The 13,747-nt window shown below is 37.4% G+C and overlaps 2 protein-coding genes and 1 pseudogene across 2 annotated transcripts in view; all 3 read right to left on the bottom strand.

Moving 5' to 3' along the window:
• LOC149116302 (uncharacterized) overlaps positions 1-320 on the bottom strand; it is a 1,792-nt gene extending 1,472 nt beyond the window's left edge. The window contains exon 1 of the mRNA XM_089278260.1: positions 317-320. Coding sequence (XP_089134386.1) covers positions 317-320 — 4 coding nt within the window. The remainder of the gene's footprint in view (positions 1-316) is intronic.
• A 297-nt stretch (positions 321-617) lies between these two features.
• On the bottom strand, positions 618-7,443 carry LOC110046929 (matrilysin-like; annotated as a pseudogene).
• Positions 6,756-12,946, bottom strand: LOC110046870 (matrilysin-like). Its single transcript, XM_020752583.2, has 6 exons — positions 12,840-12,946; positions 11,989-12,362; positions 11,172-11,485; positions 8,815-8,856; positions 8,148-8,255; positions 6,756-6,883 (listed from the first exon to the last, which is right to left on the bottom strand). The coding sequence occupies exons 1-5, from the start codon at positions 12,918-12,920 to the stop codon at positions 8,155-8,157; spliced, it is 912 nt and encodes a 303-aa protein (XP_020608242.2). The 5' UTR covers positions 12,921-12,946; the 3' UTR covers positions 6,756-6,883; positions 8,148-8,154.
• Positions 12,947-13,747: the final 801 nt, after the last annotated feature.

Genomic DNA, 13,747 nt, shown 5'->3' with positions numbered 1-13,747 from the left:
ACAAGCAGTGAAGGACGTAATCAGACATCTGCTTTGCCATTGTTTTTCGAGTTAGCTCTTGTAGACGAATACGATGGGAAGGGTAATATTAGTGATGCTTAACGACTAGACTTTAGAAGTTCTCGTGAACATAGCCTTAAATTAGAAGTGGTACTTAACATATCAGTGTGAAATGTTTCTCTAGCAATAAGATAGCTATCAAGAAAGTTTTCATCATTGTTGTAATTAAATAAAAAAAATTGCTTCAAATCGTAAGTTTACAACTTTGAATAAAGATGAAAAGCAATAACTTGACATTTTTCTCCATTTTTCTTACGCATTAACCATTGGTCCTTATTCCAGCTTGTAACATATGAGTTCCTTTGTTTTGCAACTATAAACGTTCTGTAAATTATGATAATTATCAGCAGACGTCAGAAGCCTATGACCTCGGCTAATCATTAATGTCAATTTCGTGTCAAAGTCCCAATACTCTGCCAATGAGCAAAGAAAAGCAGGCAAACGGTATAACAGTACAGGTTTTATTGCCATCACAATAACAACTAAGGAAATTTGTCTCTTCTGCTCCTAGAATATATCGGTGCAAAGGTGGACACAATCTTTACTCCTCCAAAAATGCTTACTTTTAACCTGCAATGAAGAATAGACAGAATTCCAGATATATATTAATAATAAAATACATGACTAAAATATCATAACCCTATCAGAGATCGAGTGGTAGCCTAGTAGGACAAGAAAGATTGTTAGGAACTTGAACCTTCTTATATCTATATTGCTCTTAACTCAGATGAATGACAACACTTATTTTACGGTTCAAGCAAGCACCTTCTCCTTAAGCTAAAAAATAAGATGAGGTGAGACTGATTTTTTTTTTTTTTTTGCCGTGGTTACTCCAAATCGAACTCCTCACGCCTATTTACAAGACCGGTATGAAGATTAATACAGCTTGGTAATAGAGAGAGTATTATAATGGTTTTTTTTTTTTTTTTAATACACACTCACCATATAGAGCTCTTATTGCGTCAGCGTCATCTTGAGTTAATCTAGGCGTTCCTGTCTTTCCTGTGGGCCACATAGTAGAGCCCCGAACGTTGGAGTGCCCCAAGCCCAACGCATGGCCTATCTCATGTACAGCTACATAAAGTACGGATACAGATTCCTTTGCCCAAAACCACCACCTAGTCGTAGTACCAGTTTCAGTGAAATAGTCGTCTTCATCGAAATGGATTCGTCCATCAGAAGGAAAAAAGCCATGTCCAAATATTGACCGTGGTCCATCAAACCGAACTTCACATCGTCTTTCACCAGGAACACCTGCATGAGTCTTTCCGCCAAAACTGGAGAACAAAATTATATAAAAACTCTTCCTCAAAGATTTTAGTAGAATTCTACTAGTAGACTATTTTATACGCTGTAGTCAGATTGGCTGATGACCTATCGCGCAATATCGCTAGCAGCCATTAGAGTCCATGTACAACGGCTGTGGATCATAATAGAACGTTTTTCCGTTTCTCCAAAATTTCAGCAAAGGTCTTGAAACACCACTGGATAATTCAAATTCCATGAAGACTAAAGGGAGCAAATTCGCTGTGATGCGACCTCAAAACATAACAGTTGTTCAATAGACTGAGATGGTTAGCCCGTATTAACAGCTGCAAGAGTCAAACAGTGGGGACAATTCCATCCCCGCGTGATTTTCTAACGGGTAAATATTGGGACTTCTTTATTTCAAATAAATTTTAGTCGGAATCCTACCAAAACAATTAGAATATTCGCTGTCAAATAAATCTCGAGCTTAAAATATTTTTATTTCTTAGGCTAAGCAAGTTTAAACCAAACCTCGCGTGCTGCAAAAATTATCCCAATTTCGATCCTCCCTAACGTTCCTGGACTCATTACCCAATATACAGGTTTTCATTTTACACACTGCAGTAATAATAATAATAATAATAATAATAATAATAATAATAATAATAATAATAATACCCAGCGTCGAACCTGATCTTGAAGTCAGCTTGGTTAACATCGTCAGTCTTAGTAAACTTTAAGCGTGGTGCTGCGAAACTCCAGTATGCAAAAGCCCTTTTCATGACTCTAGCTTGATCAGCGTGTGACATATCCTTCCCGTAAGCGAGATAATACTTGAAAGCGGTTTTCCGCCATTACTTCCTGTCAACGAGTATCTCTTTCGGCGCCCCCCGCTAATGTCAACATCCGGGTCTCCACGACGCGGTTTCGTCATCTCGTACATCGTGTCCTCGTCCAGTTCACCTGTGACCGGCAAACCGAAGAACTTCTGAAAATTCTCGATTGCCATGGTTTCGTTATGATTCCCTGATGATCTGTTTGCTGCGATGTACTGGTATTTTGTCAGATAGTTCTGCAAGGATATAATAGGAAGAGCTGCTAAAACAGCCGTTAAAACAGCCTAAAAACCTTAAATCCCCTGTCTCTATTTCTTTGCTTAGCTTTTTTTTTTTTTCTTTTTCTCGGTAATCTTAAATTAAAAGAAAACTGCAAGTAGTGAAGTCTAAGGCATAGTAAGAAGATAAAAGGGAGAAGAAATGTGAAGCTTCATCTTGAATGAAACATTCAGAATTCTCTAAACAGCAGTGAAATAACCATTCAGATGTGTTAAACAGTTTGGCATGGAGTGAGTTTCACTTAAACAAAGACATACCAAGTGCCAAATACCTGTTTGGAATTTGTACAAGGAAGTTTATAATATGGCTTCTGATGATTTTGTAGCGAAAATGAAAGCCTGATCTTCATGGGAATTTACTTATAATACTTGCCGTTAAAACTACTAGACATATTTTAGAAAATAAATTATTCCCTGCTGTTGCGAATTGCAGGTTTTAATTCTTACGGAGGGTCTCTTCATATGAGCCTGGTTGACTGGGGCAAATGTTTTCGTCTGTTAATATGGGAAATTTCAGCCCGGTCGATCGTGATGAAAGTAAAAAAACACAACCAATATGTGCCAACAAAAAGTTGAACCTTTCGCGATTATCGTAGTTTTGTCAATCTTTTTAACTTTAAAAAAGCGTATTCAAGTACTTCTGTATTGGAGATGCATACTTGGCAAACTTAAGCCATCTTGGCCGCCCAGCTGTTTTGTCAAAAAAAAAAAAAAACATTTTGCCTCAGGTACCAGGCTGGAGTGTCCATATGCGAAAATTGTCGACGCGGTTGCTGAGATCTCACTGCTAGCAGGGCGCGAAAACAACAAGGGCGCCGAAGTGTGCCTTGAGCTCTTGGGCAACGTGTGATGGGCATTCGGAATTCTGGAAAATAAATGTCGGTGCTGTTATTTATTGCAGGTTTAAAAACCTTGTTGTTTGTTTGTTTGGTATTATATTTATTTTCAAACCTCTTCAGAAACACACCCCAAATGCCAGTGGCGGATCCAGACCTTTTTTTGTGTGCGTACACCCGCTTGCCCTGCCGTCTCTTCTTCCTTCTTTTTTTTTTATCTAAAATAATGCCCCCCCCCCCCCCCCCGGGCCCGTCCCCTAGATCCGCCACTGTTAGCGAGCATTTTGCATACTTCTGTGGTGAAAATACATACAAGCATATTTCCTGTACTGCTGTGATAGCGAAAGCCATTTTGCCAAAAAAATAATTCGTCCTGGTAACTGGGTCATAGTGCTGATTTGTGAAATATTTGATCCCAGCTACCAAGATCACGGTTGTGAAAATGGACTGAAATCTCGGTAACTGGGTGGACACCTTACAGTCACAGCTTGTTATTTCAAGGGAAAGTGATTAATGAAAATGCGGATTTCAGTTTTATGACTTTTCAATGGGGCTGTCAAGCTTTTTTTAGTTTTATTTACTATTATACTTTTTTAACATCCTTTAATCTATATGAACATTTTATGAATTAAGTTTTTAAAAATATTTTAGCCCTTATTGGTGAAACATTTATGTCGATATTATTGTCCTGAAAAGCTCCTAATAGGTCGAGGTTCAATAAAGTATATAAAGGATATCACACAGTGGCACGAAAATAAGATTTTATTTTCGAATGGTGAATAATATTGTACGACCTTGTGTAAAATGTTATTAAGCAAAGGCACCTAATTATGGCCATTGTTATACATTATAATCACCATCCGTCTTCTCATTGGCTAAAAGCCTACAGATTATTCATTAATCTGCTAGCAGATTAGTGAGTAATCCGAGTAATGAGTAATGCATGATTTACAAGAGCAATGTAAAGTTCACGGACAGCGTAGTAAGAACATGGCTTGCCGGAAATAAACTGCGTTCCGTGCGATAATGCGTTTGTCGTTATTTTCATTAAAACAAATGTATAATAAAACTTTTACTAGATTCGGTTTTTGTGACATCCGAAATAATCAAGATCTCGGTTAGTGTTATCAGGCTCAGCCTTCGGTTTCGGCTGATAACACCTACCGTGATCACATGGTAAACGTGATCGTGGCACGGACAAGGGTAACTGATATTTTGATAATCGGAATATAAACGAGGTATTTTAATCTCTATTTTTTTTTTTTTGGCCTTTAATTTATCTGTTTGTGAAAATTTTATCGGCAAGTTAAATTTCTGTTGGTGGAACAAAGTATATCGTGTCATTTGAAATTTTTAAAAAGGTATAATATATACTTTATTTGCCGATTAATAAACGATCCCTTCAAGCGAAACAAAAAAGTAAGTTTCAGAATGCAAACAGAAAAATCTTCTGGATTGAAATGTGCAAATACATCGAATGCTCCATTGTTAGATATAATGGCAGTTTTATTTAACGAAAGAGAAAAGTTGAATTCTTTGGAAGTAAACAAGTGCATCTTACCAAACAAGATGAATGCACTTCAGTCAAAGAGCCTTGTTGTGAAGTGTAAGAAGTGTAGAGGGAACCTCAGTTTAACACAAAATGAGGTTTTTTAAACGTTTTGTCTTTTACATGCCTCATAGAAATGTCGACACCCAACGAAAATGTAACACAAAACGCCTATTTGAATAGCTGCGATATGACTTGATCTGACGACGTCTGAAAACGGCAAGACTTTTTCAGCCGGCTGATAACTGCATTATGTTATGAAGCCTGAGTCTACAGCTACTACGCATGTAAATTGAAAAGTTATATCCATACACACCTACACAAAAGTAGACTGATTGTATTTTATTGTTCTTACTGTATGGAGCAATTTCTGGCCCTTTTTTGGTATAAATAACAAAGTCACTTTTTAGAATGCTCACTTTTATCCAGACCTTGCTCCCGAAGTCAAAACAATGTTGACTGCGTAATATTTGTCACTTTTTTGGTTGGAGTAGCCGTTTGCGAAGATGGCCAAACTATGGCCTTGGTATGGATGCGTATAGATTTTCTTTATAATATCACATCAGTTAGTTAGGAATTATTAATATTATTTGGCAATTTACACTTTTCGTAATTAAAAGAGGCAACAAGTCTAATTATCACCTCCTCCTTGAAAATATAATACTGGGAGATTGAGATCATTGAGAAGTTCTATTTTCGAACCTTAATCGCCAAACAGAGAACATGTAAACTCAGTAACTATTTGTGTTTCGACGTTGGAAGATAGAGAATGCAGAAAAAAGCTCGATCCTACACTGTAACGGAAAGGCAAGCAGGATATAATCGCCAAGGAATTAACTTTTAGGAAAATGACGTTAAAAGAATATTTACTGGGAAGTAAGTTTAAAAAAATATTTACATGAGCTGGTTTAAGTTAGTTTGCACTAAGTCGCCACTCGATAGCAGCCAAAGGTCGAGACTCGATCGTGTCATAACTTTTACGTTGCCTGTAGCCTTTGAGTAAGATCTCTCAGCAGCTGTTAGTCAAAATTATCACATTGCCTGGGTTTACTTCATACCCTCTAGGTCTCAGTCGATTTTACTGTTTAATTATTCTTATTCAGTCAGAATAGGATTAAAGTTCTAACATGCAGGTGTTCTCTTTAAGAAATTTCTAGGCCAGTATGTATTATCATAGGACGGTATTTGGGTATCAGAATGGGTATATTGCGACTCAACCAAATCGTTGTATTGCTCTGGATCGGTATTAAAACATAAAATAATTTCTGGAACATTTATCAACGACAGTCTTTGAAGAGACACAATAGCTGTAAATGTTTTATTGTTGGCTGATGAAGTTCAGTCAAGTTGAACGAAAAATTCTACCTTTAAACCTTCTTCAGTTAGATTTTAATCATCTCTTAATATGATAGTGGCCTCGTTATGTGACTTTCATTTCAACCATATGGAGTTTGTGATAATCATGTGGAAGACTAAACTATATGTTGATCTGTAAGTAACCTTTTGTAAAATACGTTCGGAAATTTTGGTAATAAGCGAAACAGAACCGAGATATTCAAATGGTATATTTAACAAATAAATTCCATATTGTCGTGCGTCTGTTCAGTAATTGATCACAAATGCCGTCGAAATGTGGTAAGAACTAAAGGGTGGCACACGAGGTGATAGCCAAACGAGTCACTAATGTTCTTACTGCATTAATAAATTTTGACTTTTTCTGCAATTTATTACTGAACAGACGCACGACAACATGGAATCGACCTGTTTTATATATTTCATCGACACCAAGAACCAATCAAAATACGAGAAAAACTCGACTTATTATATGGCGTTCTTTAGTGCACGTTACGCAAAGTAGTAAGAAGTAAATGACGGTCACCTTGGCATGAACGAATAGAAGGGGAGAAGTAAATTTTAAATAAAACAAGTAGAATCAAAACTACATGTATTCGTTTTCTGTGAGGCTTTAATGAACCAGTAATTTTAATTACAGCTACATTACGCCAAAGACATCTAATTATTCTGGTGATTGCATAAGCCTGTAAATGTAGTTACCCTCGAGCTTCCATAAACCACCTGCAACATGAAGACGTACACCATAAACAATCAAACGACATTAGCGTAGGGAAAAAAAAATGCAAAAGACTGTAGGGGCTGGCAATTGATTAATTCAATTCCAAACTTTGTTTCACCGTTTATGTAACAATTTCAAGTAATAAGAAGACATCGATCTTTCTACCAAATGTTAGATTTATCAAGTTATAAACTTCGCTGAAAGTGTACTAAACCCCGGCAAGAAGAAGATTGGTTTTGCTGTGGTTGTCGGGCACCTATTGTCGGACAAAACCTCGGACAGCCGAGGAAAAGACTCTGAAGTCTAGGAGAAAACTTCGTCAAGCCAAATCCAGCTTATTCCTTCAATAGCAGCTTTCGTCTTGAATCTAGAGATCCATTTTTATCCAGATCCGTTTAATTTGTGGTTCCCTGACAAAAAAGGTCGCGATTGGTATTTTGCGAAGAAAATGGTGCCTGCTTTACACGTGCAAAATCCAACCTTGCGGGAAAACAACAACAACAACACTCCAAACTTGAGAGCGAAACCTTCGATCTTCGATGGGCGTAAAACCAGTCGGCATGTTGTATCTCAGGAGCCTTGTGAGCTTATGTTTTGACTGTTAACCGCTGCAATATCGAACTGCTTTAACTTGGCCAGGAACACCAGACGTCGGACAGCCGCCTAAATTCCATACAAACTCAAGTAAACACGGCTATTTTGGTTTGACGAATGTCAGAGGAGTTAGTGAATATTTTGTTGTTGTTATTCTCATCACAAATGAGTCACCCGCTCGGCAAATGTTTAGGCGTCCGAGAATAGATTTGATGTCCGACAGTTGGTCTTGTAAGTCAACTTACGTTACATGAGTAGTCCCGAAAAATGCCACTAAAATGAAATCAAACACTGCAAGTAGCTAATCAAAATCGAAGTAAGAATTTTGTGATGAAACTTAAGTGTCCGATAATAGGTGCCAATACTAAATTATTACAGGTTAAGAGCCAGATATGGTTTTCATTCACAAGATTTTAATACCATGTCGCGAACAAAGGAGTCTAGTCGAATAAACGCAAGTGGGGATGATGGTTTACAACAGTACGAGGTGAACCTTACTTCACACAGAAAGAATAAGCTTCTGCAAACATGCTCCAGTTTTTGTGCCTCCTATTTTTCAAGTTCCTGTGATCCTTGAGGATTGTTTTTGTTTTAGTTAGTCTTACGAAAGCTAGCAATGAATAGACTCAAGTCTTGATCATGCATGTTGAATATGTATTGAATATATATTACCTCACGTTCAGCAGTAGCGGCATGTTTTTTTGCAATTGCGTTTGACGTAATCGTTAGATCTGCAATAGTTTCTCCAACCGGGGCAATTCCGATTGTTGTCTTTACAGCCTGCAAAATGAAACAATCGATGCAGTTTGATGTTCTTCTTTAAATATTATTAAAAGATAGAAACGGTGCAGACTGAAAGTTGCATATCAAAAGAGGTTGAGGTGTAAAAGGTTCCATAAACAAACGTAATGTTTGACTTTCTTTGGTAGCAAAAAGTTGTATCAGTGATCGTATGAAGGCGATTGCAATTGAGGATCTACACTACTAGTATTACTTGAAAATCTCTTCAAACTGCACCCGCCTAAGGGCTCGTGCAGTTAAGTCATATAATGAAGGCAATTAAATGAGTCATGCACTCAGTCATATAATAATAATGATAAAACTAAACAAACACAAATCTCAAAGTTAGTAAACCGTACTGCCAAAGTCAGTCATTCCTTTCCACTTGATAATGATTGAAAATCATACCGTCGCTCCTCTTAACATAGTGAGGCCAATTCACTAGATCAAAGGACGGGAGTCGTTAGGTCTTTCTATTTCTGAAGATCATTTTTGACATTAATTAATTTCATTCAAATCCTTTTTTTGTATCAAAACATGATTTCATTACATTACTTACCACCTCCACCTCCTCCACCGCCGCCTACGCTTCCGCCAGCACCTAAAATGATACAATAATATTAAATGCATGATTTAAAAGAAAACGTTGGGTTTTTACCTTGTGGCAAAGGTAGCGAAGTGAGCTATCGTAAACGGACCGGTATATGAGTGTTGCGTAACTATAGTTTATGGGGTCGAATGCAAACAAAGTAATTTGTACTTCAGAATACAGGGCTGGAAATAACAGTCGGTCATCGGACATTGTCCGACCAAATTTTGAATATGTCCGGCCAATTTCACATTATGATCGTTAAAAGATACATCGTTAAAAGACTCGAAATTGCGATCGGTACGGTCGTCACTGCGGCTAAAATTTTTATCTTTGGCGGCCAAAAATTCTGGTTGACAGCCGAAATTATGTCTGCATTCAAAGGCTACCATAATGGCGACTACGTTTCTCTGTGTTGACGATCAATAACGGTTATTTTCTCAGACATTATGTCCTTCCTGAACTACATAGTGAAAGACTTTTGCTTCTCTAACATTCAACATAAGAAAAGAAAGCAATCTATCCTTTTGCTTTGCTGTAAAGGATTCCCTCACATCGGAAAACTTGCAAATGGCAGCTCGTATTTGAAATCGCCCTATAATGCATTGCAAACCCTTGAGCACTGAGAATGTCATGTATGCCTACCGATTGTGTCTCTTAAAATGCATGAATCCTTCACGGATATTACATTAGCTACGAACACAAAATTAGCGACCAAAAAAGTCGCATTGTGTTCTTTTCTGAGTAAAATTCCTACTTGATTGTTATCACTTAGTTGCCAAATGGCAACTCAAGATTTTTTTTTCATTTTAGGCCCTTGACTCTGACAGTTTGAGCCATATCCAGGAGCCCATAAAGCAGAAGTCTTCATCTTTCTTATACCCCCAAATAAAATACTCTTCAGAAATCGCCCTATTATCCACTACGTGCATTGCGATATGCTGTTACCACTTCATGTTTGTACCCTTGAGTCAACTTTGGTCAGGAGCCCAGCACTAGGAGTGTGCAACTCCCATACTAAGCCTATGTCATGGTATTTTTACAGAACGGTCTATTTTTAGGCTTCTTTTCCCACGAAAAAGGTCAGTTCCGGTCTATATGAGCGCGAATCGGTAAGGAGAAAAATGGCGGCATCAGGTGGACATGTCGACCTAATCTTCTGGTGAAATTATAAAGTCCATGCTTGGGATTGGTCATGGAGGTTCCTGGGGGTGGGGGGGAGGGGGGGGGCTGAATTCGCGGTAAATTCAAACTAAAAGTAGATCGGTCTGTGAAAACGCCGGGACAGGAATAATTGGGTTAGTTGTACACTAATAGTGATGGGATCCTGCTTTAGAGGGACACACTCAGCTGGAGCACATGTGCATTAGATACCATTTCACAGCTAATTTGCATATCACAGAGACGCGATCCATACTGTTTTTAACCAAGTATGATAAAAATAATATCATAGGATTGAGCAAAAGCACACTCGAAAACAGGTTTTTCAGTGAACGATTGAAAATCAAGAAAAACACTGCAAAGATTGAAGTAGATTTCTAGATGTACTTTGATTTCAGGTTGAGGTGAACTTTTTTCAAAGTGAGAAAACTAGTGTCCAGGTCAGCGTGGTCCCAAAGCTGACTGTTTCTCTTTAATGGTAAAATTCAATAGGAAACTAGGTTTGCTTGAGGAACATATAATCAGGAGATAACCAGGAGAGATCCGTGCAGTCATCTTGTAGATTAAGTCATATAATCATCATAAATGATAAATAAATCAAATTTAAATGCAGTTTTGAACGATTTGTATTGAAAATCTTTACAGTATGCCAATAAATTTTATTATGCTAATTAATTATGCTAATCAATTATGCAAATTAATGTCCGGTCAAATTGATAAGATGTCCGACCAAAATGAAGATTTGAAAGGACACATGTCCTGTTAAACAAGAAAAATTATTTCCAGCACTGGAAAATGTTGGCTACAATACAGGGTGTACTTTGAAAAAGGTTTTTAATTGTTCAGAAAAATAAGCTTTCATTAGATAGCAATTCATGAATAAACTGAAACATCCATTTGGCTAACGCACATTTCCTAATTTTCATGTACTGAATGCCAAGTAATGAAGAAAACCAGAAAATAGTAGTTTACTAAGATAGAAAAACTTCAAAGAGGTAATAATAAACCATCAAGGAACAAGGATAGTTAAGGGTGGAGAAGATAAACACGGATTGCAAACGTCGACTTTGAAAAATGTAGGCTAAACTTTTCAAGGTGTGCAAAGACTGACGTGGCTGCTTTAAGGGTGCATTTGTGGTGATACAGTACTTTTACTAATTTCCTACCGTAAAGAGATCGAATGCCGTTGATGTCGTCAGAATGAAGCCTCATGTTAGGAACATAACCAGTGTAATAGGGGTACATGATGGCACCTCTCACGTCGGAATGTTTCAAACCGAGCGAATGACCAAATTCGTGGGTAGCAACCCACAGAAGGTTTGTTCCCCTTGATGTCCCATCAGTGTACGTCTCATCCTCGTCAAAATGAGCGCGGCCATCTGAAGGGAAGTAGGCATGGGCTAACACTTTGCCCGGACCATCAAACGGGCTTCCACAGGTGCGCTCAGCACTAGTGCCACCGTGCCTTCTAGTTCCGAAGCTAAGAATGGCAAAATTTGAAGATGAAGCTTACATGTAATTTGTCATAGACATAGCGTAGAGCACATTATTTTACAGTATTTATTATTATGCTGTAAATAAGTATTTATCAACTTCAACATTTATTTATTAATTTTTGTAAACTAGTTATTAGCTATTGACTTTACTTAGGTGTGCTCAATTCATTCATTCATTCACTCATTCATTTTGTCCCGCGGTTTGGAGAAAAATTTATTGGTCAAGTTCGATAAATCTAGATTTAGTATTGTCCGTTATCTTTAACCAGTCAAGACCATGTAAAAGAACATGCTGCTTATGAGGAGATGCAATCGAAGGTAAATTTTAATTGAGGAAATAAAGATAGTACCGTTTCTTACTAGGAGGCTGCTACGGCTCAATAACGTTTATTTGCAACTTTGCTGATCAAGCAGGGGAATCATCGCAAAGCATTTTATTGCTTGCCAAGAACTAGTTCTTTCCACCTCGTGAAACTATGATACTTACCTGATTTTAAGGTCCGCTGAACTTGGACTGTTTACTCGTCTAAAAGATAATGAAGATACATCCGCCCAGTATTTCAATGCTTTTGCAAATATACGATCTTGTTGATCTCTACTTAGATCCCGGCCATGTTGAATGTAGTACGTCAGGGACGTTTTCCTCCATTTACCCGATGTTGCGTAACGGCGTAAACGGGTTTCGCCAGCTTCGTCATCAGGCATGCCACAGCGTGGCTTCTTCATGAGATCTATCGTGGCTCCGTCCAGGCGACCAGTGACCTTCAGGCCAGCGAAGCGTTGAAAGTTGGTGATAGCTTTCTCCACGTCATGGTTACCGGATCTCGACATCGAGAGGTAGTGAAACTGGTTGAGGTAGTTCTAATGATTTGTCAAAAAAGGAAGAAAGAAAGAAACAGAGCCAAATAAAAGAAAGAAAGAAAGAAAGAAAATTGTGAAACTTTGGTCTTTTGCATGGCTTCTGTCTTTGGTCATCTAGAATTAAGTGATTCCATACATATCTATCGAAAAAAGCTAGTAGCACAATGGATGTATTTTTGTGCGATCGAATTTCCAAATTTGAATGTTGATTCAACTTCTAACGTAACCTTTTCAATTTCTTTAGAGTTACAGTCTTGAAGAAACTGTTGTTCACCATTGGACATCATTTTTAAAGCAAAACAGAAAGATATATACACGCACAGATGGTCACCCTTGCTAATCTCTAAATTTCAGCAACGGGTTCAGCACTAGTCGGCAAGACGGCAACTCTTGGTATAGCAAAGTTAAAAAAAGGCAAACATATTATATATTAATATGTACCGTTTGTAAACGTTACCAGTTCCCTTATTTTCTTACCAGCGCGAATGTTTCTTCGTCTTCTGCCTTGACAGTCACAAAAGCCGCGAGCAGCACAACCAAAAGCGGTAGAGACGACATTTTGGAGCAGAACTCCTTGCAGTAAGTTAGGGATTGGCCTGCATTTTTATGCCAAACTATATTTACCTTGTCACATCTGTTCAATTCATGCCAAGTGGTTTTTCCTTTCTTAAACAGTTGTGTAAAGGTGTTAAATTAAAACTTCGGGCTTACACTATGTTTTATTGGATTTTCTGATCAGCTGTTTACATATAGGGGAATATTTATTTTTCTTTTCATTTTTGAAACTGCTCGGGAAATTTTGATGTTTTTTTACTACTACTGTTTTTACACAAATTATATGACAAGGCCAAAGTAGTAGAACAACTTTAAGTAAAGTAGTTGTTTTCTTTCTTGATCAAGAGAAGAAAAATTCTCAGAGTCTGTTTGTATGTCTGATATTTATCCAGTCATTTTCTCTGTATAGCACCTGTAACAGCTGACTATCTCTTACTTGATGTCCCGTTTTTCTAATACCAAATATAAATTAAATTTTGATCCTCACGAAATTTAAAACTAAACCTGCCAACAAAACTACAATATAGTAGTCACTAGAATGTATTGCAATCTTGGTCAGTCATATCTTCGATGTCTATTTTTCTATTATCAAATAAAACTATATTCGTTTATGGTTCCAAGAAAAGAGGTATATACATAAGAATTAAAAAAGAAAAAAAGGAAAAATGATTTTACTTCAATGTTAACTTGAACTATTTTACTGTTTCAGTTTTGTCCGCGATTAGATGTTTGTAGGACATGTTGTTATTCCTGATGTCGAGGAGATTTCTTTCTTTTGTTTTTAATTTTGTTTGTTCTTTTTGGCTGCCTTTTTATTACTTTTTTAATCT

The sequence above is a fragment of the Orbicella faveolata genome, unplaced genomic scaffold (genome assembly GCF_042242905.1).
Source record: "Orbicella faveolata isolate gen_17 unplaced genomic scaffold, um_ofav_v1 contig_12, whole genome shotgun sequence".
Taxonomy (NCBI): domain Eukaryota; kingdom Metazoa; phylum Cnidaria; class Anthozoa; order Scleractinia; family Merulinidae; genus Orbicella; species Orbicella faveolata.
This window is presented reverse-complemented; position numbering and strand designations above follow the sequence as displayed.